Below are 24,857 nucleotides of genomic sequence, written 5' to 3' on the forward strand. Positions count from 1 at the left end.
CTGTATTCTTACTCATGTTTATACTTATACCTATTATTTTGTAAGCGATTGACAAATCAAATAAATAAATTAATTAATATACAACTTAGAGAGATTTTCTGAGTGGCAAGATAAGAGAATTTCACTTTTCTTTAAAAAGGAAAAAAGGGGGGGATTTAATTTTTTTGGGCAAAAAGCTTAAGGATGTATGAGAAAGTTTAAAATGTGATAGTAAATTTGTAATATTACATTTGGGTAAAAGTGCTTTTGAACACATTGGAATTAAAGTAATACACCTGAACAGGAATGTTTTTTGTGTACCATTAAAGTGGGCAGACAATTACCAGATTTTACAAAACAAAAGATAAAAGGTAATATGAGGCAGACCGTGACACCGACTACAATTATAGAATGCCACTTGAGACGAAAGTATTAAGGATACCGAAGACAAAACAGAAAAAAAGTAAAAAAGAACACAAAGTCAAAAGAACTGGTGGCAAAGGAATATAATTGTCAATGGTTTTCTTATTTACGGTTATTAGATTTAAAGTTGACAAGACTTTGTTTTAGAACATTGTAAGACTGAGTTTGAAATGCAGCTGGGTACAAATGAACATGTAATTGCTAAAATGTATAAACTTTTATTGAAATTTTAAACAGAAAGTATATATTTTGGCTAGAATATGCAGGTTGAACAATGGGAAAATAAAAAATGATGTACTGTTGGATATGACACAAAAGAAATTGTTTATAGTGTATAAAGGACCTTTATATGTTAGAATATGTTCTGATTTATGTTGGAACTGTGAGCAACAAGAAGGGATGTTTTATCATACTTGGTGGATGTGTAAAGCAGTTACAAAATTTTGGATTCAAATAAGTACACAGGTTTAGAGAAATTTAAAAAGTAATATACAATTGAGACTAGAGGCTTTCTTTTGGGACTGATGGACAACCAATTAGAAAAATGCCAGGGAACTTTTTTTGTATATAACTGCAGCAAGAGCTAGAAAGATCTGGCAATATCTACAACGGAAGAAAGGTTGGTAAAGATGTTAGAACTTGCTGAGGTGGCCAAATTCGAGTTTTTTGATTAGAAAAAAAGGCTATATTTACAGCTGACTGGAAACCCCTTATGTGGAAAACACAAAAAATTATGATTTGTGGTTTTGATGAATAGGCATAATATATTAAACAAAAGAATAATGATTTAATTTGAGAGAAAGAAGTAAATTTAGAATTATATTGTAACGAAGATTGGAAGCCACTTCTTTGTGTTTTTTTTCAACATTTGTCTTTTTTGTTTCTTGCATTTTTAGCTTTCTCTTTGATTCTTTTCTTTGCTAATTTACATTAATTTTTAATCTTTGTTTTTAAAACTCTTAAATTATACAAATTTCAAAAATTAAACATGTTTTAGAGAATGCAAACCTATGATGGTATTACAAACAGAAAAATAAATTGCCAGAGTACATTTCTTATTTCAGATATGGTTTTATTACAATAAAAACAAAAATTAGCTTAGATTTTTTTATAAAAGATATGTATGTATGTAATCTACAGCCTCAGGTCTCCAGGCCATTATTGAGTAAGTTTAGTTACTAATTCTGTAACCATATACTATATATGCCTACTCAAGAGGGTATTCAGTGGTGTTTGCCTTTCATTGAATATAGATAGTATTGTATAATTCTTCCTTAAATGAAAGTCATTTTAGCATAATTCCTATATACAGTATTGTTTTTAATTACAAGATCAATAGATATAATTGTTTTAAAATACTGTGGGTTCAGTTAGATAGCATGATGTGATTACAGATAGTCCTTGACTTACAACCATTTGTTCAGTGACTGTTCAAAGTTACAATGCTACTAAATAAAGTGACTTATGAACACTTACATCTGTTGCAGCATCCCCATGGTCATATGATCAAAATTTGGGGGCCTGGAAAATGGCATGTATTTATGACAGTTGCACTGTGATATGGTTAAGTAATCACCATTTATAATCTTCTCAGCTGACTTCCAACAAGCAAAGTCAATGAGGGAAGCCAGGTTCACTTAATAACCAAATTATTTAATAATTCTAGTATAACAGGTTATAAAATGGGGCAAAACTCACTTAACTATCTTGCTTAGCAACAGAAATTTTGGGCTCAACTGTGGTAATAAATCGAGAACTATCCGTACAGATTTTGTATTGAATATTTTATCTTGCAAACATTTTCTTAAAAAGGTGGCTGCATAGTTTAAACCAATGTTTTGTATTAGTATGATTAACAAACTAGGATTTCAGAAGAGGCACGGTGGCTCGATGGCTTAATGATACTGGAGATAGTCTCTGCTCCAGCGGTTCGAGTCCTAGCACTGTGTGGCAAGGTTAGCTCCTGTCACTCAGCTTCTGTCTGCCTAATAATTTGAAAACATGTTTTATGCAAATAGATAAATAGGTACCACCAGTGGTGGGCTGCAAATTTTTTAACAACCGGTTCTCTGGCTGGGTAGGCATGGTCAGTTGGTCATGTGACTGGGTGGGTAACATCACTCATCGCACTCAGCCCTGTCTCCCGGCTACTCACCTCAAAGGAAGAGGTAAGATTCAGCCATTGAGGCTAATCCCACCATTGGCTGCCCGTCCCTGCCTGTTTTTGAGGCCGTTTTTGGCCTGAAAAACGGCCTGAAAATGGCTCGAAAAGTAGCCTGAAAACAGTAAAAAAAAAAAAAAAACAGACCGAACAACGGACAGGGGCAGGGTCAGCCAGTGATGGGATTTGCCCGTTCTCCAAACTGCGCCTTAAATACCGGTTCATTAGAACCAGTGCGAACTGGCAGCAGCCCACCTCTGGGTACCACTTTGGTGGAGTGACAAGTTGGTGCTCTGTTCAGGCAGTTAGATTCCTACTGGCTCTGAACCTTCCTGGTTGTGGCGCCTGTTCATGAGGCAGCTCCGAGAAGGGAGGGGGGCCTTGGAAGACACCGCAGAAAGAGCTGCTTGTTTTTCTGGTGCAAAGCCCTGCTATGGCGCACCTTGGGAAACATGCAGGCATGTCCTATAACAGAGCTGGTAAATTCACAAGCCAATCTACTACTCTGCAATAACTTTATGGTCTTCTGGCTAATGTAACAATGCCATACAACAAAAATAATAATAATACTAGGATTTCAGAGCCATAAATGTACAATCCATCCTGAAAACCAAGTCTCAATGGATAATATTTTTTAAAAGAAAAAAACATTCTAAATCAATTACATAATGTAAAATTAAATTTGAATGTAACATTTGATTACTGCATGTAAACTGGTGATTGAATCCCCTTTGTATAAGGAATCTCAATTCCTTTTAGAAATTAGTGCAACAGATATATGAGGATACTCATCTAAATATGTAGGCAGCATTTAAAATGAGATTAGATCATTCATGCTCTGTATCAGATTTGACAGAGGACATTTTTCTTGATGAATTACAAGCAAATCTAGCTATTTTTCACCTTGCACGATAAAAGCAACTGTTCACATCTGAGGTAATTCAAAATGGTGTGATTATTTCTATATTACAACTACATTAGAGGCATTGTGATACTTTCTGTCCAAATTCTTACAAAGCAATCGGAGACTGGTTTAGTTAACTATATATTAAAAGTCAATGTAAACAGGAACATTCTTTCTATAAATTCAACCTGGGTGTATGTTGGAAAGTGGGTACAAGCTAAGAAAAGATAATAGGAAATCTTTTTCTGTCTTCCCCAGCCCCTGCCAAAATCTGGAAGGAACTAGGTTGAGAAGGGCTAACCTAAGCTGTGTGCATGAGATGAAAGATGTCTTCGAAAAATTCCCAGAAAAAAAGTTTTAAACTGTCACCAATTGGAAAGCATGATACCATCTGAACTGACTCCTTAGAGCATCATTAGAACACCCATGCTGGTTTCATACATTGCTTGAGGACAAATTGTTATGCCATGTTTTATTGAACAAATATTTACTGAATTATCTGGAGCGAGGCCAACACAGCACACTAAGTTAAAATCAAATAAGCCATATTAGAACTTAGTGTATTATGTGGTACTGATTGCTGCCCCATCAGGGAGGTATCCCAAAACTCTAAAGAGACATTTGTTGACCAGAATACCAGAAAAACATCAGTACAGAAAAAAGGTAGGCTATTAAAGCATTTGTAATTATAGCTATTTTGCTTAGCATAATAAATGCCTCAATTTCACCAAAAATGAAACTAAAAACAGAAAGCAACAAGTAGCTAATTACTTTGACTCTGCACTTACGTCACATGAAAGCCTTTAAAATAAGATTGAAGATCATTCTTCTTTGTAAACATATATACATGATCAAGATTCTATGTTTTATAACTTATGACTCTATCTTTCCTGCCACTGAAACATAGGATTGGTGCTTGCCAAATTTACCTCATTCAAAATTCACATTATGCTAGACTTTTACCTGAGTAAGCCCAGAAACTGTGTTAAGATGCTACTGAGGATAAGGGACTGATTAAAGTATTCTAAGGTTTAGTATAAAAGTACCTTCTTTTTCTAAATTATTGTATCATGTTCCCTTTTTTTCAGTTCAAACATGGATAGAACAAGTTGCTACCCTGTTTCTCCAACAATACGGCCTCCCCCAATAGGAAGTCTCAGCATGTTTTATAGGCATGAAATGAAATTAAGCCCCTCCCCCCAAATTAAGGCCTATATTAAAATATGCGAAATGGGGGGGAATGGTGGTGGGGCTTGCTGTTAGGAAGTACTTTTGTTGCACACCCGGATATGGTGCTGCCTGCGTTGACCCAGATACTAAGTGCCTCACCAACGCCGAGGTCAACATCCAAGCCATTGCCGCCCGCCCGCCCGAAGATGCAAGGGGGGGGAATTAAGTCACCCCCCAAAAGACGGCCTAGCCATTTTTTCGGGGCTCAAAAAAAAATAAGACCCGGCCTTATTATATGAGAAACACGGTATTACATTTTAGTATGCAGCAGGTGCATTCAAAGATGTTCTCCAAACATAACTTTGGAAATTTAACACGTTTAAAGAAATTACAATGAAAATGGTTCCACATTTTTAAAGAAAACTTAGATTGTGGTCACATTCCGCATTCTGAGAAGAAAGCAAGAGAGACATGTCCATTTTTACAAAAATTACTACTCAGATATACTCAACATGTACATCTCAACATATTCATTTGTTGATATTGGCACTTGAAACCCCTGCATAGAAATGAAAGCAAAAAACAAAATGGCATTTCAAATCCAGTCTTTATATAGAGTATATGAAGATGATTATTATTGTATCAACTAAGTTTGTTAATAATGGGAGATTTCTTTGGCAACAATTTCATCAAATTGAAAGCCTTGGATTTTTTAAAAGTCAATCTTAATGCACATGTTTCCAAACCTTCTCTAACTGTAGCTATATGATTGGAAATAAGACTTAAACGTTGCCTCCTCTCTGACTAATCATACTCTCCTGCCTTTAATCATAATTTAGAATTGCGTTAATTTAAATGTTTAAAATTAGCCAATATTCAACATTAAAGCAGTATTCAAAATTCAGTTTTAAATGGGAATAAAATTTAAAAAAACATTAAGGGTGTTGTGGAAAAATAGGAAGAAGAGGTATTAGATATATACACTGCCTTGAGTAGTTTATAAAGACACAGGTGGGATATAAATAAAAAAAATAAAAAATCTGGCTAATAATAATTTTAAGTTTAATATAAGTCTTCATGACAACACTGCCATAGTGAATTCAGACCAATAATGGGTATCCTCTGGTCTTCTCCAAGTCTTTTTTTTTTAAAGTTATATTTATTATCTTACAACAAAGTTTTCATTCTCTGTAGGCATTTGCTAAAGCAAGACCGAAATAATTATTTTTTGGATGCTTACGAAGTTAAGAACATTCCACATATAGCTCAGCACTCTATATTTTGGGAGATTAAATGTTGTATAGCACCCTTTATAATCCAAGCACCTATATGCCTATTCTCTCTCTCTCTCTTTTTATAGTAAAGATACTGTTCTGCATATATCTAAGGAGATAGGGCATGTTCTTCACAGATTAGTGTATTTCCAGTTGGGATATGAAATGAAATAGTATAAGCAGACTGGAGAAAGTATAGTTACGATATTCCATTAGTCCAAACCAGGACTGCAAATAGCAAGGAAAGCTGGAAGTTATAGTTCACATCATATGGAAGGCTACAGTCTCTCCAGCATTGCAGACTTGTTAGTTGTTTTCTCTTTCTTCAAGAAGTAATGCATGGCTTAAACAAGGCATTTCATAATGTTTTAGGACCACTTTGAAATGTAACTTGAGAAGGCTTGTAGACTGAAATTATGTGTGCTTATTGAGAAGCAAGGCCTACAATGTTCAATGAGGTTTACTCTTAAGGATGTCTATATACTTTTCATATAAACTGTGGTTATATGATATAACCATATATCTATGGTCCCCATTATCAGTTGTTATTCAAGTGTACTTTCGGCTAATGGCTCTATCAGCTGTTATTTAATATGCCATTTAGTATTTCACCTGATTAAAGAAGCCAGTTACAACTGAAACTTTTGCCTAATACTGTACCATAATAGGCTAGGCTATCTTCTACTTTTACAAAAAACATGTTGAATATTGTAATGCAAAACCTTACTACATACAATCATTTGTTATGGAGAAGGCAGCGTTCTCTCCACAGTGGACAGTGCAATTCCATGGGGAAAAATTATATTGAGACAACACATAATTGTACATAGTCACAACACTGTAATGTACTCTGATGGTGCAATATTATGTTATAACACAAGCTTATTTAATAACTGCACTGCTAGAGCATTTCCTGCATAGGCAGACATTCCAAACAATTGTACTTAAAATTAAATCATCTTTATCTGTTTACCCACAACCTAAAGGCATTTTTTAAACTTTACATTTAATATGAAATTAAACATTAAACAATGTTTTAAGCACATGTCCAGCTAATTCAAATAAAATATTCCAAGACAATTTCCCTTTTTATCATTGCTGGTGGCTTAAATGGCATTCACTCATTCATCTGCTGTAAACATATATAAGCATGGGTTACATCTTTTTAATATCGCACATCAAATTTCCAGTTCCCTAATCGCTGTGACATTAATTCCTCACATTTGCATAATATACTTTTATAATCTGTTATCTTATGCTGGCGTATGTCAGAAATAAAGATGTGTTTTTGATTGCATAAGATGATCCAATGAAAGTTTTTTAATAACCAAAATTGTGTCTAGATATTTTTTCTCAAAACAGTTAATTCATTTAATGTACCTTAATGTTAATTACTGACATCTGTCTTCATCTGTTCAGTCTCTGTGTCACGAATTCTCGGTACATGATAGATATATATATGAGTAGCAGAAAAACCACAAAAAAGTCATCTAAAAATCCTAATATTCCAAACAAAGCTTCAGGAAGAAAGTCCAACGGTGACGCAAGATATAACAAGGCCCCCAGGAAACAGAGGAATATTCTGATGCGGAACATCCAGAAGAGACCACCGACAGAAAACATTTCTCTGAATGCATGACGCAATAATGTAGGTAAATCCATAATCCTTTCCATAATCTAAACAAGACATACACAGTCAAAATTTGTTTTGTCTTATGCGCAAGATGTAATTTGCCACAGGAGCATTTCACAAGATCACAGCTTTTAATGTGCAATCAAATAGTATCACTTTAGAGCAGAGGTGAGGAACTATAGCTGGCTCAGGCATTCTGGGAGTTGGAAGTCCGCAAGTCTTAAAAGGGACATAGTTCCCCGCCTCTGCTTTAGAGAGAGCTAAATTTCTTTCCCCAGGACCTTTAACTTAATGATCTATAGTAGTCAATAGGAACCCAACCTCAATTTTTAAAAATGCATGGAATCTCTTAATAACAGACACGCAAAATTAGACAAGCTAATGAAACAAGCAAAAGACATTAAAATAACACAGTTGTGCAAAATCTTCGGAGAAGAATCTCCCCCAAAGCTTTTAAGTATCAAGATAGTCACATCCTTCTCCCCAAACTTTTGTGCCGATTATTCAAGATTGTCTGTCCGTGCGTGTACATGCAGAAAATGCTTCTGCTGGGACCGCTATCAAGGAGATATACTCACCTTTATACTTCAAGGTAGTATTTTCATATTCATATAGAATATGAAGAGCATATTGTCATTTTATTGGGTTAGGGATATTTATTTCTGATTATTTTAATGTTTTTATTATGTAAACTGCCCAGAGTTGCTTCAAAAAAAAAGATAGGTGGCAAATTAATTTAATGAATAAAAATAATAAAAATAAATTTGGTATAAGCTATGTCTCTCCAAATGATCTGCACAGCTTCATTAAATAAGAAAGACTGGTATCGTAATTGTTCAATATCAGAGGGAACTTGCGTGCCAGTAGCTTGTCAAAGATTCCCTAACAAATTCATGGTCTACATGAGATTTGGAGTAGAGATCATTTTGCTCAAAGCTCTCTCTTCTAAACTACCTTAGTACTTTTTGAGCAAACCTGTTCTGCACATTGCCACAAAAACAAAACAAAAACAACTGAAATCCCTGGTCACATCTCTGTGATATAAATTACTATAGTATGGATAGTATTATCCAGGAAGAGATATTGTATGGTTTAATTGCTAACACTTGGGGGGGGGAGGGGAATTAAAGATTATTCTGGTAGAGTAACTTAGATTTCAGAAGTTTGTATTTTTTTATTTAGCAAATTCATATTTTTATCCTAAACACACTTTGAATTTTACTACTAATGGCAATGCTTTATCTTATCATTTCATAAATCTATCTACAGTTTTTAAGTCCCTCTTCTGAATGACATGAGAGTCTGAATCAAGATGAAGACTTCTCTTTCCGCAATGCTGTACTATGCAATGTGAACCAGAGAAGGAGATGGGAACTGACAAACATGGGCACAATTCCCATCTATTTCCATCCAATAGCTTAAGAACGGCTGTTGTTAAGAAAAATATTGAAATGATCCCTCCACTTGTTCTTGCTACCCCAGCTTCATTTCCAGAGCTGGTGACTTGTCCAACTCACATAGAGAAATGCAGCGTTTGTCATAATAAATAGAACATTGGGCAGATATTTTAATTGCTCTAGCCCCATACATACCGATCTTGGCTGTCCCGAGAACCTCCTATTATAATCATTAACATCATGAAGTACTTGTGCTGCATCCTCTTGTCCCTCATCAAAGAGTGGTAAAAATAAAGTTACCTGAATAAAAACGACAACAGGTATTCAATATCTTCATACAGACTCCACCTTCCTTTTCTTACACAGTATATATATTTAAAAGTGTATATGGGTACCCCTCATCTTACAACTGTTCATTTAGCCACTGTGTGAAGTTGGCACTGAAAAAAGCAGTTACAAGCACTTAAAGTATAATCATCACAAACCCTCCCCGCCATGGCCACCTGATAAAAATTCGAGCACCTGACAACTGGCATGTATTTACAATGGATGCAGCATTCCGGGGTCATGCAATCATTATTTGTGATCTTCCCAGATTGCTTTCAGCAAGCAAAGTCAATGAGGGAATCAACATTTTCTTAGAAATTGCAGGGATTACTTTGACTATGGTACCATGACAAAAAAGGTCATAAAATCAAGCATGGCTTACTTAAGAGTAATTTGTCAAGCAAAAAGTTTTGGGAAGAATGTAGAGAGGTATTCCTGCGAGGTCTTTCTTACAATCTATTGGTACTAAGCATATTACTAGGATCATAGAAATTCAGATGGTTATTTATTATACTTTAAAACTATTTAACAACTGTGATGTTCAGAAGGGAATAGAAATAGATTAAGAAAGTATAAGAAAATAAATATGTATAAAAGCAGAACAACATAAAACATAAAGAGGAATGCATTTAATGTACATAATTGCCAAAGGTCTGGAGAAGAGAAATAAGAATGTCTAGAAACCAAGAGACCAAAATACAGATACCAAGTAAGCCTGGTGGATAACTAGAGAAAAAGTGCTCAGGTGATAAGCTTACTGTCTAAGTAAATATGAAAGGTGACCCAAGCTACTCAAGACATTAAAAAGCAAAAATGAATAGAAAAAGGACTGGCAACAGTCATCATCATAACCTTTTAACGACCCCGTAATCCCTTGTGGGGTGGAGTCTGGGCAACTGAATGGGGCTAGCACAGTGTTTAATGGCCGGATGTCCTTCATGTTGCCAATGCAGAGTTTTGTTCAGCAGATATATTCTCATTGTGCCCAGAGAGGGAAATATCTGCCTCTACGTAGGATCAAACTCATAGCCTCCCGATTGTGAGGTGAGGCTACCTCTAGGCCACTGCACCACTCCCAAAAAGGATTGGCAACAGTGCAAATGGTAAAATACTGACATATTATAGCCCTGCTTGTTAGACCTATATGTTATTCTGGTTGCCTTGTTTTTAATCTGAAGTTTCTCAACCATTTTGAAAGCCTCTACATAAGTTGGAATAATCCAAACAGGATCTGAAAACCTACATAACTTTTCTGTGTTGAAGCACCTGTCAAATTAGTGTTCAATAAAAAGTTCTGAAAGCCGGAACATTAAGCACTCTAAACTTTTATCTGAATAATTGCAGAAAAGAAGCTTACAGGAAGATCAAATTATTTCTTATCTGTGGGAGTATTACAGATATATTTGATAGTAATATGTAGCTAGGTTCTGGTTGGCTTTAACTCTAATCCATGAAAATGATTATCTCAAGTAACCTTTACGTTGCTATGGAATGTTTAGTTATTTTTCTATAAAATGTACCTGACTTTTATCTTATGGAATTCATATATAAAATCCTACATTAGATTCTAAAGAAAATGTTATTATACTCTGGCTACATACTGCATCATTCTTTAAATATATCACAACCCAACTAAAGACAAGAAAAGCAAAGACATAATAAACTAAATGTATTTAAAATCACAGTTAAAAAAAAGCCAAGGTGTTAAACCTTCTAAATTTCCATTTATACTTAGGATACAGCATACAACATTTGTAAAATCAGAGCTAGAATTTTACATCAAAATATTCATATTATTACCGTTTGTCTGCAGATAGGACAGTGTATTGCACCTAGCCATGATCCGCACCTCCAATACGCTATAATGCAGGAACCTAAAGAAAATAACCTATTAATTTCTTAAGCTTTAAATATAGGTAGTCCTCAACTTACAATCATTCCTTTAGTAACCGTTCAAGGTTTCAATGGCACTGAAAAAAATGACTTATGACCATTTTTCACACTTACAACTGTTGCAGTATTCCTGTGGTGATGGGAAGCCAGATTCATTTAACAACCATGTTACTAATGTAGCATGTTACATTCACTTAACAACGGTGGCAAGAAACATAAAATGAGGCAAACTGTTTTGCTTAGCAACAGAAATTTTGAGCTCAATTATGATTGTAAGTTGAGGACTTACCTGAATTTGAGTTAATATCTCACTTAAAAACAAACAGCTGTTCACTGAAGCTGATAAATTATTAAAAATTACTTGCCAGTTTAAGGCATTGAGTCTCAGGAGAGAAGAAAGGACTGCTTACAAACATCATTGAGATATGCATTATCTATTTTTTTTGCCCAAATACTAGCAATCCCTGTATCAGTTCATAACACTTGTATTATATGAGTTGCTGAAAAATCTAGTTCAAATTAATAGCACTTAAATGTATAAATGAATAAAAAAATTGCTATGTGATAGTGATCCATTTTATACATTTTAAAAGTCATGATTGACTGCAAAGAAGAAATAATTAAAATAGAATTTCTTCACTTCTTTAAAGCCAATCCAGTTCCAAAAATATTTCCTCAGCAACTCTTACCATTTCAAGGAATGGAAGAAATTATTCAAATTTTATTTTTATTTTTGCATACCACAGAAAAGATGTCCACAATTTGTTTCAATGGGAAATGTAGCCTGTTGCAAACACACCGGGCAGGACAAATCAGTGTAGAAATGTTGCCTGTCACCAACACTATTTTCCTGGGGGGGCGGGGGGGGAGAGAGAAATATAGTTAATTCAAGCAGAACAAATGATTTTATTTGTAACAAGCTGCAAAATAGTTAGATTGGCATAGTTACAAGAAAGAAATCTCAGACTGGTGTGTTTCCTTTGATAAGTGATAAGGGAAGGAAGCAATAATACAATAGTACAACACAGATACATCATACCTCATTCCCTACAAATACTTGGATAAGATGAAATCTCATTTTGAAACAACTTAGACCTTCTTTTTGGGTTGCCCTTTGATGACCATGATTAAGAGGGAGATAACAGAGTTTATTCATAATTCTTATCTGGTTCAACTTAGAATAGCTGCAGCATAGTATTATAACATAAAAGATCCAAGCTTTAAAATTATGCTTAAAGTTTTAGGACCCTATGGAGTCCCTAAAGCTTTGCTTCTTTAATAAACATTTTTAATATATATTCCTGCAAATCCATATCAACGTTTAATTTTGAAATGACATAAGTTTATTTTTAGCACAAAGAACTAGGGTATCCAAACTATCAAACTCAAACATTTCTACATTTGGTGATTCCCTGAGAAATTTTCCAGGATATAATTGATTTATATCAAAAAGAATTGTGCGTAATTGTAAATATACCTGTTCCGATTGTATTTGTTGTCTAATTGCTCTCACTAGCTCTTGGTTTTCTGGATGAATATCTGACTGCCCATCTCTGTTAAGAGAAGACATACTATTAATAAAACATTTCAAAATTGGAATCAGACAGAACAATGTAAATTAATCATGTTTAGAATTCTAAGGGTTTCTAATCTTTGCATGTTGTTATTTTAAGAGCTGCTACTTTACTTGAAGTATAGAATCTCCAAAGATAATATTAATCAAGGTGTAAAATAAATATACTAAAACATTAAAGGTTTAATAACTATTGTACTTAAGCTAAAAGTGACATTTTTCCTTTGCATAATGAAATCCTTGGCTGAACATGCTTTTCATTGTATATTATTTTTTTTTCATTTTTCCAATTAGTTCATAATATGAAATACAAATTAGTTTATAATATGAAATACAAAAATATGAAAGCAAATATTAGGAAAAATAAGGGAGGGAAAGGAGAAATGTATAAAACAAGGGAGAAAAGAAAAAATAGGTGTTGATTTCTGCTTTTCATTGTATTTTATTGTTGATCATATAAATATTTGGAAGTAAACATGCAGATCCGACTTTAAAAACCACAACATCTACAATAAAACAAGTAAACAAATCCCACACGTGAAAAGAGCCATCATGACTCTATTCAATAGTCTTAATTGGTTAATTTAAGAATTAGTCAGCATAGTAACTATGTGATTCAAATCCGATCTGTTTAAGCTTTACATTATAGTAATACTTTCTCTACTTTCTTTCCAATTTCTTTTAATTACATTGCATGATGATTAGCATCTGCATGTGGGGCTGGGAGGTTAATCAAAATTTATTTTAATTATCCTCTTATGGTAACTATGATGAAAAGAAAGCAGTCTAACGTCAATGAGCATTACAGCTTGTTTGAACCAAATCTCCCCAAATTCCAAGCATGGATCAGCAGCTCTCTTCTGGATGTTGCTGTCAGAACGTGTTACCAAGTAATTAAACTATTATTCCAAATAACTTAATTTACAAGAAATAAATACAACTGACATACATCAACAACCTTCTAGTGCTACCAACATTTTACTTCACCTTACCTTAATAGCATGTATGTCAGTGCAACCAGGAATGTGATGCTAAGCACTATCGCCAGCAGAACCTGGTCACTTATCCCTTCTATCATTGAATCGTTATCTAGTGCCAGTCTTTGAACTTCAGTTTCCTGGCTGGCCATTCCAGACCTAAAACTTAGGAAACATATAAATATGCATTTATTCATTGAAACAATTATTATTATAGCAAACACTTAGACTTATATACCGCTTTACAGTCCTCTCTAAGTGGTTTACGGAGTCAGCATATTGTCCCCAACAATCTGAGTCTTCATTTTACCAAAGGATGGAAGGCTGAATCAATCTTGAGCCTGGTGAGATTTGAACTGTCAAATTGCTGGCAGTTGGCAGTCAGCAGAAATAGCCTGCAGTACTACAATCTAATCACTGAGCCACCACAGCTCATATTATATTCTTTTTTGCAAACTAATGAACAAAAACAAATCAACTTTCACATTTTAGCTTGTTGCTTGATTTTCAAATGGCTGAGATTAATTCCAGGAACTCCCTAGCAGAATATCCTTCTCCACATAGTTAAAACAGGGTAATGCTGGGTGATATTCTGATTTCCTAGACTAAATGCAGTGGGAATAAAATGTCCTTGAATGAAAACGGTTCCAGAAAGTAGAAAAGGAAAGTCACTGATGCATAATAAGACAAATATATATTAACATATATTGAAAACTGATTCTGCTCCAAGATTTGTATTTTAAAACTAGGAATATTGAGGTATAGCAATAATCTGAGATTTCTTTCAAAGAACATTCTGGTTTTCAGTTTGATGAGGAAGTGCACATAGCATTAATGATAGCACTATTATTGTGACATTATGAAATATAATGGCTTGCTAGCAGATAATTTATTTTATGTTTTTCAGAACGTTAGATGAGTTAATGATTTTTTTTTCTTATAAATTTTGAATTTATTATTGCACTGGTGATATTTTTATTTGTAAAGGTGTTTAGATTCTAATGACTAAAGGCACTTCCAGAAAATAATAATTAAATAACTGAATAACCTAAAACCAGGCAGCGAGAAAAGATGCAGTATACTTAAATAGGGATAAATAGCAGTAATATGTCTGTCTGTCTGACTGACTGTCTGTCTATGCATGTATGTATGTATTATAGATAGATTGTGTATTTTCCCCCAGAATAAATATAAAGATAAATTTGTGCTTAGATTTTGATGGATTATATTTTATACAGATTGAAATATCAATTTCTAGAAATTAATTTTTCAATAAAAATTCAGTAGAATGATACAATAAAAAGCTGTAATTAAAAACAACAGAAGAATCAACTATTAAGTCTAGTCCAAACTATTATTGCTCTCTATTTCTGCATTCTTCCGCCATGCTTCAATCCAGCGGTCGGCAACCGGTGGGCCCTGGCTCATTGGTGGGCTGCAAGAAAATTTTGGTGGGCCGCAGAGAAATGTCACCCCCAGACCACCCCCCAAAGCAATTAATCCAGGCTGCACAGAAACACAAGACTGCGCCACCCACATGGCCTGTGGGAACCCTCCCCGTCCACTCACTCCTTTCCCGGCAAACTTGCCTGCTAAGTTGCTATTTTTCCCTTTTTTCCCCGACCATCAGCTGTTCTACTGTACTGGGTGATTTAGATTAGCTAGGAAGCAGGAAATGGTTGGATTTCTTGCTTTCTAGCTAGTTTTTAGGTCTTCAGCTCTGCTTTTAAGCACAGCCGAACCTCCCTTAGGACTGAAGGTTCTATTATTCAGTGCGGACTCATGGCAAACAAATTTTATGTGACAAACGACTAGCCAATGGCAGATAGATAGATCTCTGAATAAATCTGTGATTCTGTAAGCAACTCAATCTGCCTGCCTGCTTTGCCTGATTTTGGGTAAAAGTTGCCCTTTTTTATAAAAAATTCAATATTTGGATATTTATAATATTTACATACAAGCCATGCCCAGCCAGTCACATGACCACCAGGCCACACCCACAAATTGGCCACGCCCACAGAACTGGTTAGTGATCCCTGGGATTTAAAATTATGAGTTTGGTGGTCCCTGAGGTCCAAAAAGTTGGTGATCTCTGCTTCAATCTGTCTTTCTCTAATCTCTAGAATATGTGCAACTGTAAAACTGATAGCACTGAGACTTTAAGATTAAAGAAAAGGCAAAATAGCATTTAGATAAAAAGCCAATTCATGCAGAGATTAATGTGTAACTTCTCAGAAAGCCCCTGTGCAAATGCCAAAAAGGGAAATCCTTGCTTTAATACAATGATACTGGTATTTTTAGATCAATGCTCACTCTTTTACCTCAGCTGGAAATGAGAAGACTCATCACTGTGTCATCTTCAGAATCACAGGAAATGTTTCAGATGCTGGAGCTTGAAACCTCTGAATTCTGCCTTGGAAAAAGAGATATTTTCAGGCTATTTCTTAACTTATTTAAGAATAGCATTTGTTCTAAATTATTTCATGTCCAGAAACAGAGATATAAAGAAATATATCCTCACTTGGAATAAAACATGAAGGTGTAAAAATATCATGAGAAGAAATTGTAAATCACATCTATTCACAAATAAGACAGGAATGAAATACAGGTAGTCCTTGACTTACGACTACAATTGTGTGTCAAGCCAGAAACTGACATATGTGTAGCCATTTTAGTTAGGCTTAGTATATATTCTTTTTCTCACTTTTTCTGTGGCAGTCATGGGGGAAGGGTTTTAGGCTTGCTACATTCCTAAGGGGGAGGAGTGGAGCTATGAGTTGTTTAGGCTAGGTGATTCTTCTTCCCCTGGGAAAACGAGCTTTCCGTGCTTAGGCCCCTTGAGGTGGAGATTTATGACATCAAGCAATGTTGAATTACTTTTATTGAAGAATGTGAATTTTGGGGGTTGTTTTTAACTTCTAATATTGTGGGGTAATTCCGGGTTGTGTCAGATCCGGAATTACCACGGACTTTGCCAATTTGATATTTTCCTAAATAAAAGAAATTGTCTTGGAAGATGTACTTTGTTCTTTTCTTTTTAAATGGATTTCATCACTTGGAAACCTGACATTGTGTTGACCCAAAATTTGTGTTGTTAAGTGAGATATCTGTTAAGTGAGTTTGGTCCCATTTTACGACCTTTCTTGCCACGGTTGTTAAATGAATCCCTGCAGCTGATAAGTCAATAAGCCAGTTATTAAGTGAATCAGGCTCCTCCATTGACTTTGCTTGTCAGAAGGTTGCAAAAGGTAATCACATGACCTTAGGACATAGCAATAGTCATAAATATGAACCAGTTGCCAAGCATCTGAACTTTGATCACATGATCTGGGGATACTAAAAGGTTGTAACTGTGAAAAATGGTCATAAGTCATATTTTTCAATGCCACTGTAACTTTGTTCAAAGTCACTAAATAAACTGTTGTAAGTCGAGGACTACCTGTAGTAAAAGTATTAAAATTAAGTTTCATTAATTTGGGAAATAATTAAGAATTTTAACATATGTAGTTGAATTCCTGTTTCCATTTAGCTCATGCTGTAAAGCCATGATTACAACAATATAATACCCATACAGCCTGCTCCCATTCAAATCCTTCACCTACGTCCAATATATTTTGAAACAGAGTTGAACTAACGAGCAGTCCTTGAATCCCTGAACTTGTAGATATAATAAATATGCCTGCATAAAATTTGCTCCCCTGACTGACAAGCCTTATTTTGCCTCAGCAACAAGCACAGCAAGTTGTGCTCTCATTACAGTTTTAATGAGAGGGATGAGTTGAGGAATGTGATTGGTGCATTCCTTTGATTTTGCTTCTGCTCCCATGAAGTGTCACATACTAGCAGAAATGATAACTTCTCTAATATAGATCAGAAATGGGGGAAGAAATACATTTTGATAGATGATTAGATCTCTCCATGCATCTGAAAAGAGGCTTTCTAAACCATATAAACTCCTGCAGTCCTCATAGATATTAATAAGATATATTACAGGTAATCCTCAACTTATGACCATAATTGAGTCCAAAATTCATTTATTATCATTATTATTATTAACATACGCTATGATGCTAAGGAGTTCTACTCCCCCTCCCCACCTGAAAACAAATCTGTTCCAAATGCAAAACACAAGCAGAGGAGAGGAGTTTCAGTTTCACAGCAGCAAGCAGCTTTAGTACAGAACAGTTGAGCTAAGCCACACCCAGGCTCCTTGCTGTCTCCTTCTTGCTCACATAGCAAATACTGTTTCAGTTTCCAAACAACCCTCAACTCTCTCAAACACTGACAGGATGCTAGCCAGATGAAAACTGATGGATGTTGGCAGGCAGAGCCAGAATTTTTTTCTCCTTATTTTTCTCCCCACAAACTAAGCCCGATCCCATAGTTTTGTAGCGAAACACGGGTATCAAGCTAGTATATGAGACACTGGGTGTTTTGCTCCATACTTCATGGCTTACAGTGGAACTATAGGTACTAGTAGAATAGAAATTATTTTATAGATTCTCTAAAAGAGGATCGCAAATCTGTCAACACATAAATATAACTAAAAGGTTAGTATTCTAGCAGTACATTCAAATTCTACCTTAAGGCATCTGTCCTATCTTTCTTGTTACTGAACCAGGAAATTAAAAAAAAATCCAGAACACCTAAATAATGAACCATGTCCATAAGGTTGCTAAGAAAATTATTTTGCTATCTCCATGTAGTTATCAGATGAATTCAAACCAAGGTCTTACCGGAAGTAAGGCTGAGAGCTAAATAAAATTAAACAGAGGACCACAGCGATATCGCTTCCATCTCATTCCCACAAGAAGTCATCATGATCCTGCTCTGTTGTTCCCATACCTGGACCTGAAACCTGGATGGAAAGAGTCTAGATAATCTACCTGAATGGAAAGAGTCCAGATAATTTAGGACCTTCTGAAGCTGCAGCGTAACTACCTTAACTATCTTTTCTAAAAAGCTGGAGATATAGTAAAAATTGTCCAACACACTTGATCCATTGACGGCTTCTTGAGAAAGGAAACTACCACATCTCTCAAGGATAAATGCGTCATTGCCTAGACTCAGTTACACATCATTATCTAGGAGGATTAAACCAGGAGGTATATGGAGCTAATATACAGGAGCTGAGAACCCTGACCACTTCCTCAGAACTAAACAAAAATCACATTTATTCCAGATAATAGAGCCAGAGTGTCCTTCTATCAACTTTGTAGGAACTGCTGGTGTATATCTGGCTCTATTCTTCCAAGGACTGACCAAATCATTTTGAACGGAGTCACCAGCCAACAATCTGAAGATGCAATATGGGTAGAAAAACAACTATGTTTTGTTGCCATTTATCACAGGTGGCCGTTATGGGTAAGATTTAAAAAAAAGATTATTTCCCTTTAAATAAACTTAAAACCTCCCTAGAATAGTTTAAGTATAATATTCTATAATCTATTTTATTCTTCAACGTTGGTGCTTGATACTTAAAATTCATGCCATTCATGCTGAGTAAACTATAAATAAGCCAGTTTGAAAGGAAAACTGCCATAGACAAGTGTGAGTACTATCGTAGCAATGCCAAAATTCCAAAGAATTTTGTGATAACCTGATGGAAATTATGAAATAAGTTTACTTGTGTAGAGTTTACTTTGATATATTAAACTTCATAAAATGCAATTGCAATTTTTGTAGTTGAGGATTAAACCTGTCAATAACTCAAACCTAAGAAAGACACCAACAAACCTGGAGCCATCCTACCATTCCAGATCTATTCCAGCTAACTGAAGAGCTTCCATTATAGTGTCTACAAAATTTTCTCACTCTAACATACATCACTTTGACTTCAAAAACAAAACACAAGGTAACAACACTTGGGTATCTTGATGTTGTGAATCTGTTAACACAATAAGTTCCACCCTCACTTCTCTAGAAAAAAATGAAAAAAATCCAACTAATTTTCTTTCTTCACTATCAACCATCACTGACTATCAACTTTGCAGGATCGCTCTTCACTGACTGCAACTTGATATTTTTTTTCTACTGCAATTTCTTTCACTAAGTTGGCCTTTTGCCTAGGTGAAGCAGCTACAATCTATTACATCGTTAATGCTTTAGAAATTAGCAGAATGTTTCTCAATCTTATAGAAAACTGTAAGCTGTCTGGAATTCAACTGCCAGAATTCCCCAGCCAGCAGAATTCTGGCAGTTGAAAGTGAAAACACTGGATTAGCATAAGAAAGCGTAGAAAAATATATTTATATATGTTAATGAAAGTCAACCGTCCCTGAGATATAGCAGGGCACACATCTTAGTTATCATTACGCACGCTTGCATGCGGAAGTCCCCAGGGCTCAAACTCCAGCATTTCCAGACAAACTTTGAAGCAGCTGAGTTGCATTAAAGAATATACCACTGCGTTCACCCGATATACTTATTTCTGATTTAAGTTAATCACAGCGTATGGAGTTAACTCACTTTTCTGGTTTAGTCTGTTACTACTTGTGACCGTGCAGCCTGGTTATGTACACACCTAACAAACATGCACAGACCCTCTTCCCCTTTCAATTCGGAGTTCTCCCCAAAACTTAACCCAAGGAGCCTTTTCCCATCCTCAGCCATTGTCTATGGAGATTCTCAAGTCATCCAGGTCATGGCTCTTCCCAAGGTGCTTTTTTCAAGAGGCAACTGGACTTTTTGGGGTTTTTTTCTTTGAAGACGTTTCTCTTTTCATCCAAGAAGCTTCTTTACATCTTCAAAGAAAAACCAGAAAGTCCAGTTGCCTGTTAGGAAAAAAAAAAAAAGCACCTTTGGGTCATCCTCAGCCATTGTTACAACCCTCCAGATAGTTTAGATTCTACCATTAAAGTTTAAAAACGGGCTTCCATCCTGCAAAGCGCGGCCGATATCAAGACTGCTGGTCTTCCTGGGCTTGGAAGTTATTACGGAATTAACTCTTTGCACACACACACACACACAAAGGAGGGGACTGAATGAGACTCCTAAGGCGACCGTCCTCTCCCCCGCCGATACCGCGGGCTCCCCTCTCCCTTAAGAAAAGAAAACCATTTTCGCAACTCGGTCATGTCTTGCAAGCGGGCGGGACTTCGCAAGCGGTTCTGCAGGAGGAGAACGGAGGGGAAAACCCGCCTTGGCCAAAGCGGGAAGGGAAAGCCGAATTTCAATACGCTGTGGGGAAACCGCGGCGAGGGCGGCTGCCCGCGGTGGGTCAGCCCGCGATATCGGGCGCCCGGCCCCCTCATGCCTCAGTACCTCAGTCCCCGACGGGCGCCCACCAGGCCTGTCAGCCCACTAGCAGAGACAGCGACACGCTTCAGCCAACCCCGGCTTTGCTCCGCCCCCTTGGCCCTCGGCGTGACTGAGCCGAGCTAGCGCTTTTTTCTTTCTTTTTTCTTTTTTTTAAAGGCGCGCGCATGCGTGTTGAAGGCCGGGGCCGACGGAGCGGGCGGATCCTGACGGGACCCGGTGACGTGTCTTGCGTTCCAGCTGCCCGGCCCGGCGCGGCTCTTTGCCGGCCTGGGTTTGGCGTGTCGGGTGGTGGTGGTGGGGAGAGAGAGAGAGAGAGAGAGAGAGAGAAGAAAGGGCGACGGCGAGAAAGGCGGAGTGTCACCGGAAGGCGCCTGTTCAACACCTCGGCTGCCCGCCGCTTTGGAAGGGGAAAGCCCGCCCGCCTTGAGCCATGTTCAACGTCGAGAGCCTGGAGCGGGCCGAGCTCGGGGAGAGCTTGCTCACTTGGGTGAGTGACGGAAGGCCCCGGGCTGAGCAACGTCGACGCTGTCACCCCGGCTTGGCCTTGCGTTGCCTTTCCCTGTCACCGCCGGATCTTCGAAGTAGCGAGGCGTAGTTAGTCTTCTGAAGTTGAGCTTTTTAATTCTGGCCTGGGGTGCGGGGGTGCAGATGAACGTGAGAAGCGGGAGGGTTAGGTTGGCCGGAGAATCGGGGTGGATGGGCTTGCAGATGGCTCTGAGTGAGGGTCTGCAATCGCGGGCGAAAGGCTCCTTTTTGTTCTTGGCGGAGGAGGCAGGGGTGCTGCTCTTTACCGGGGCTGAGTTAAAATAGCTATCCTTTCATCCCTTCAAAAGCAGCCCCCCCCCCAATGCATTTCACATCTTTCCTTCCTCCTCCGTGGCTGGTAAAAAGTTGACTGTTTGGGCTGCTTCAGGGCAGAGATAGCGCTTAGACTTATATTCTGCTTCACAGTGCTTTACAGCCCCGCTCTAAGCGGTATACAGAGTCAGCCTATTGCCACCCGCTCATTTTATTTTATAAATAGTGTTTATATCTTATTGTTTATTATGAATGTATTTTATGATGACTGCGATCATGATTTATCACTTATTGCTTGTATGTACACTGAGAGCTTTTTATGCACCGGAGATAAATTCCTTGTATGTCCAATCACACATGGCCAATAAATAATTCTATTATATTATGTTCTATTCTATTTGCCGATGTTGGAAGAATGGAAGGCTGAGTTAACCTTGAGATACTTATTATTTAAGATGCGTTGCTCTTTGGGTACAAGGTGGTTAATATTTTTGTGCCTCCGGAGATTATTTAGAATCTTTGCAATTGTGGTGAATATCTGTATTCGGAATATAATTTAGAATCTGTCTAGTCAAGAATATTAAAATGTTACCTAGTTTGGTATATCCATTTTAGTTTGCTGTCTCTGTACTCTGTTACCACATCCTGTTGTGATTGCATTATGAATTGGTTTCCTGCGTTCCTTTCATGTAGGGCATGCATAAGTATTTCTAGTGAGAGAGAGGAGTTATTTCTATAGGAGTGCTTGTTTGTTGGTGTGCAAAGATGCAGTTTTATATTGAAGATGTATTGGGTGTTTTTCTCTATGTGTAAGGTACCATGGAGAGAGAAGATGAGTCCCAACATGCATAGTATTTCAGGGTTGCATCCAAACCAGTCTGTGCGCATTCAACTAGATAGGTGTGTGGGCATTTAAAATGTTTACATTCTTGCCACACATAAATCCATATTAAAAACACAGTTATTCATGATTGTCCTAATCCTCCAAAAAGAAGTGTTACGGCTTTTTCATAAAGAAAACATTCTATCACTTCAGTCTAGCATACTGGAGAATAAATTGATAGAGCAAGTGAGATTGCATAAGTTACTGCCATTTGCAAATCTATCTTAAAAGATTAAATCATGACAACTGGACAAAAGTTTATTAAAAACTGAGGTGTTTCATTGCTCATGCAAGTAGCTTCTTTAATCAGAATGAAAATTTGGGTAGGCAGAGAGTCAGTCATTGGAAAGAACCAATTCTTGCCATACAGACTGCAAGGAGTTTCTCCCCCAAATGGAAAATTTTAATAAACTTTGGTCCAGTTGCCATGGTTTAACCTTTTAAGATACTTTTGGCCTCAATAATGGAATCTTCATTTACAAGCCATTTGCAGACTTAAGCACGATCTGCTTTTGATTAAATTCATGAAGAAAATATATTTTAGAAATAGACTATCTTCTAGACTTTAAATAAAAATTTACACACGAACAACAGAGAGAGAAGGTGAGGAGGAATGAAAGTAATATACTGTGATGTTGCAAGCCCCATTTCTTTTGTACAGGTACATATATGAAAGAGGAGCGCTTGCATTCCAATCACATGATGCTGCATTCATTGTGTTGACAAAAGTATCAAATGCTTCTGGAAGTGGACAATTCAGTATCAAAGCGTCATTGATTTAAAATATTCCTAGAAATATCTTTGCATGGATTCTATCATTAATTACTCCATAGTACTCTATTTCATGTGTCATGAAACTTTACTAATTATTTTATAATTAATTATATGAAATTATAGCGATTGGGGGCGGCATTTCTCAAAGTGCAGTCTGACAACCCCTTGGATCCTCAAGACCACCTTAAGGGTCTGTAAGATCAACAACTATGTTGAAAAATGATGTAGTAAAAATCCCATCAAACAGTTGTGAAAAGCGGTAGTAGCAGCAAATGTATCAGTGTTCATTTTTAATACAGTAAATATAGATAAATATAACCCATATAAACAAAGTGTTTTTAGAACCCACCACAATTCTTAAAGTGGGGAGAAAAAATGTTTATAAAACATTGATTTAGGCAGGGTATAGCTTAGAGCAGGGGTCTCCAATCTTGACAACTTTAAACGTGGCGGACTTCAACTCCCAGAATTCCCCAGCCAGCTTTGAAGTCCGCTAGGCTTAGCTTTGCTGGCTGGGGAATTCTGGGAGTTGAAGTCCACCAGGTTTAAAGTTGCCAAGGTTGGAGACCCCTGGTTTAGAGTATAATTCACTAAATTATTTTAGAATTCCTGCAATGATTTTGTTAGATTTTATTGGAAAATAAATTAGTAATAATTTTATTGGTAACTAAAGGAGACAGAAAACTGCTTTCTTATGTACTTACTTATGCTGCTTGTGCTGCTGCGTGGTGTAGTCTCTAGGATTAATCTTCAAGGGCAGCCCCTTGTAGAGAGCATTGTAATCCAATTAAGAGATGATCAAGGCATGAGTCACTGTCGGAAAGGCTTCATGATTGAGGCAAGGATGCAACTGGTGCACAAAATGAACCAATGCCTCCTGATCACTATGCTATAACTGTCAGAAGGACCCCCAAGTTGCACACCAGTCTTAACCTCCACAACCTAGAGGATCCAAACAGTTTTGTAGGATTGAGCCAAAGTCTGTCCTGTCCAGACTTGAACAGCGTCCAAGCTCTAGGTCAATAGCTTCAACTGTGCTGTTCAGGATAAAGATGTAATGTTGGGTTTCATCAGCATAGGAATGATCAGCTTGAACTAGCAGATGAACTCACCCAATGGTTTCATGCAGATGTTGAACAGGAGAGAGTAGAGAATCAAGTCCTGACATACCCTACACCAAGGGCGCCATGAACATAATCTCTCCCCCCCTCCCCACAAACACCAGCTGGAAATGACTGCTAAGGAAGGAGGTAAATCAGTGGAGCATTGTGCCTCCCATTGCTAACTTCTGCAGCTGGACTAGAACAAGTCAACAATATTCAGTACTGAAAACTGCTGAGAGATCCAGGAACACTGAGTAGATGAAAGCTGCATCCACACCCCAGTATTTTGAGGCCTACTCTGAAAGTCAACCTTTGTAGGAAAAATATC

General features: G+C 36.8%; 2 protein-coding genes across 6 annotated transcripts in view; one reads left to right on the forward strand and one right to left on the reverse strand.

Annotated features, from left to right (window-relative positions):
* Positions 1–1,453: 1,453 nt before the first annotated feature.
* Positions 1,454–21,082, reverse strand: RNF170 (ring finger protein 170). 4 transcript variants are annotated; one of them, XM_087926410.1, is made up of 9 exons: positions 20,975–21,082; positions 16,033–16,124; positions 13,727–13,876; positions 12,639–12,714; positions 11,903–12,011; positions 11,069–11,142; positions 9,137–9,241; positions 7,292–7,588; positions 1,454–5,196 (listed from the first exon to the last, which is right to left on the reverse strand). In XM_087926410.1, the coding sequence occupies exons 3-8, from the start codon at positions 13,861–13,863 to the stop codon at positions 7,319–7,321; spliced, it is 771 nt and encodes a 256-aa protein (XP_087782536.1). In that variant the 5' UTR covers positions 13,864–13,876; positions 16,033–16,124; positions 20,975–21,082; the 3' UTR covers positions 1,454–5,196; positions 7,292–7,318. The 4 variants fall into 4 exon arrangements, with proteins under 4 accessions (XP_087782536.1, XP_087782535.1, XP_026568532.1 ...); XM_087926409.1 differs by having other exon boundaries at positions 16,033–16,120; positions 20,975–21,078; XM_026712747.2 differs by lacking the exon at positions 1,454–5,196 and having other exon boundaries at positions 5,231–7,588; positions 16,033–16,120.
* A 49-nt stretch (positions 21,083–21,131) lies between these two features.
* The window catches only part of HOOK3 (hook microtubule tethering protein 3), a 73,971-nt gene continuing 70,245 nt past the window's right edge, over positions 21,132–24,857 (forward strand). Inside the window, exon 1 of one of the 2 annotated variants that reach the window (XM_026712746.2) lies at positions 21,132–21,458. In XM_026712746.2, coding sequence (XP_026568531.1) covers positions 21,402–21,458 — 57 coding nt within the window. In that variant the 5' untranslated portion in view covers positions 21,132–21,401. The remainder of the gene's footprint in view (positions 21,459–24,857) is intronic. The other variant, XM_087926416.1, reaches the window with a different exon arrangement.

Source organism: Pseudonaja textilis, chromosome 2, assembly GCF_049901715.1.
Source record: "Pseudonaja textilis isolate UNSWEBS1 chromosome 2, rPseTex1.2, whole genome shotgun sequence".
Taxonomy (NCBI): Eukaryota; Metazoa; Chordata; class Lepidosauria; order Squamata; family Elapidae; genus Pseudonaja; species Pseudonaja textilis.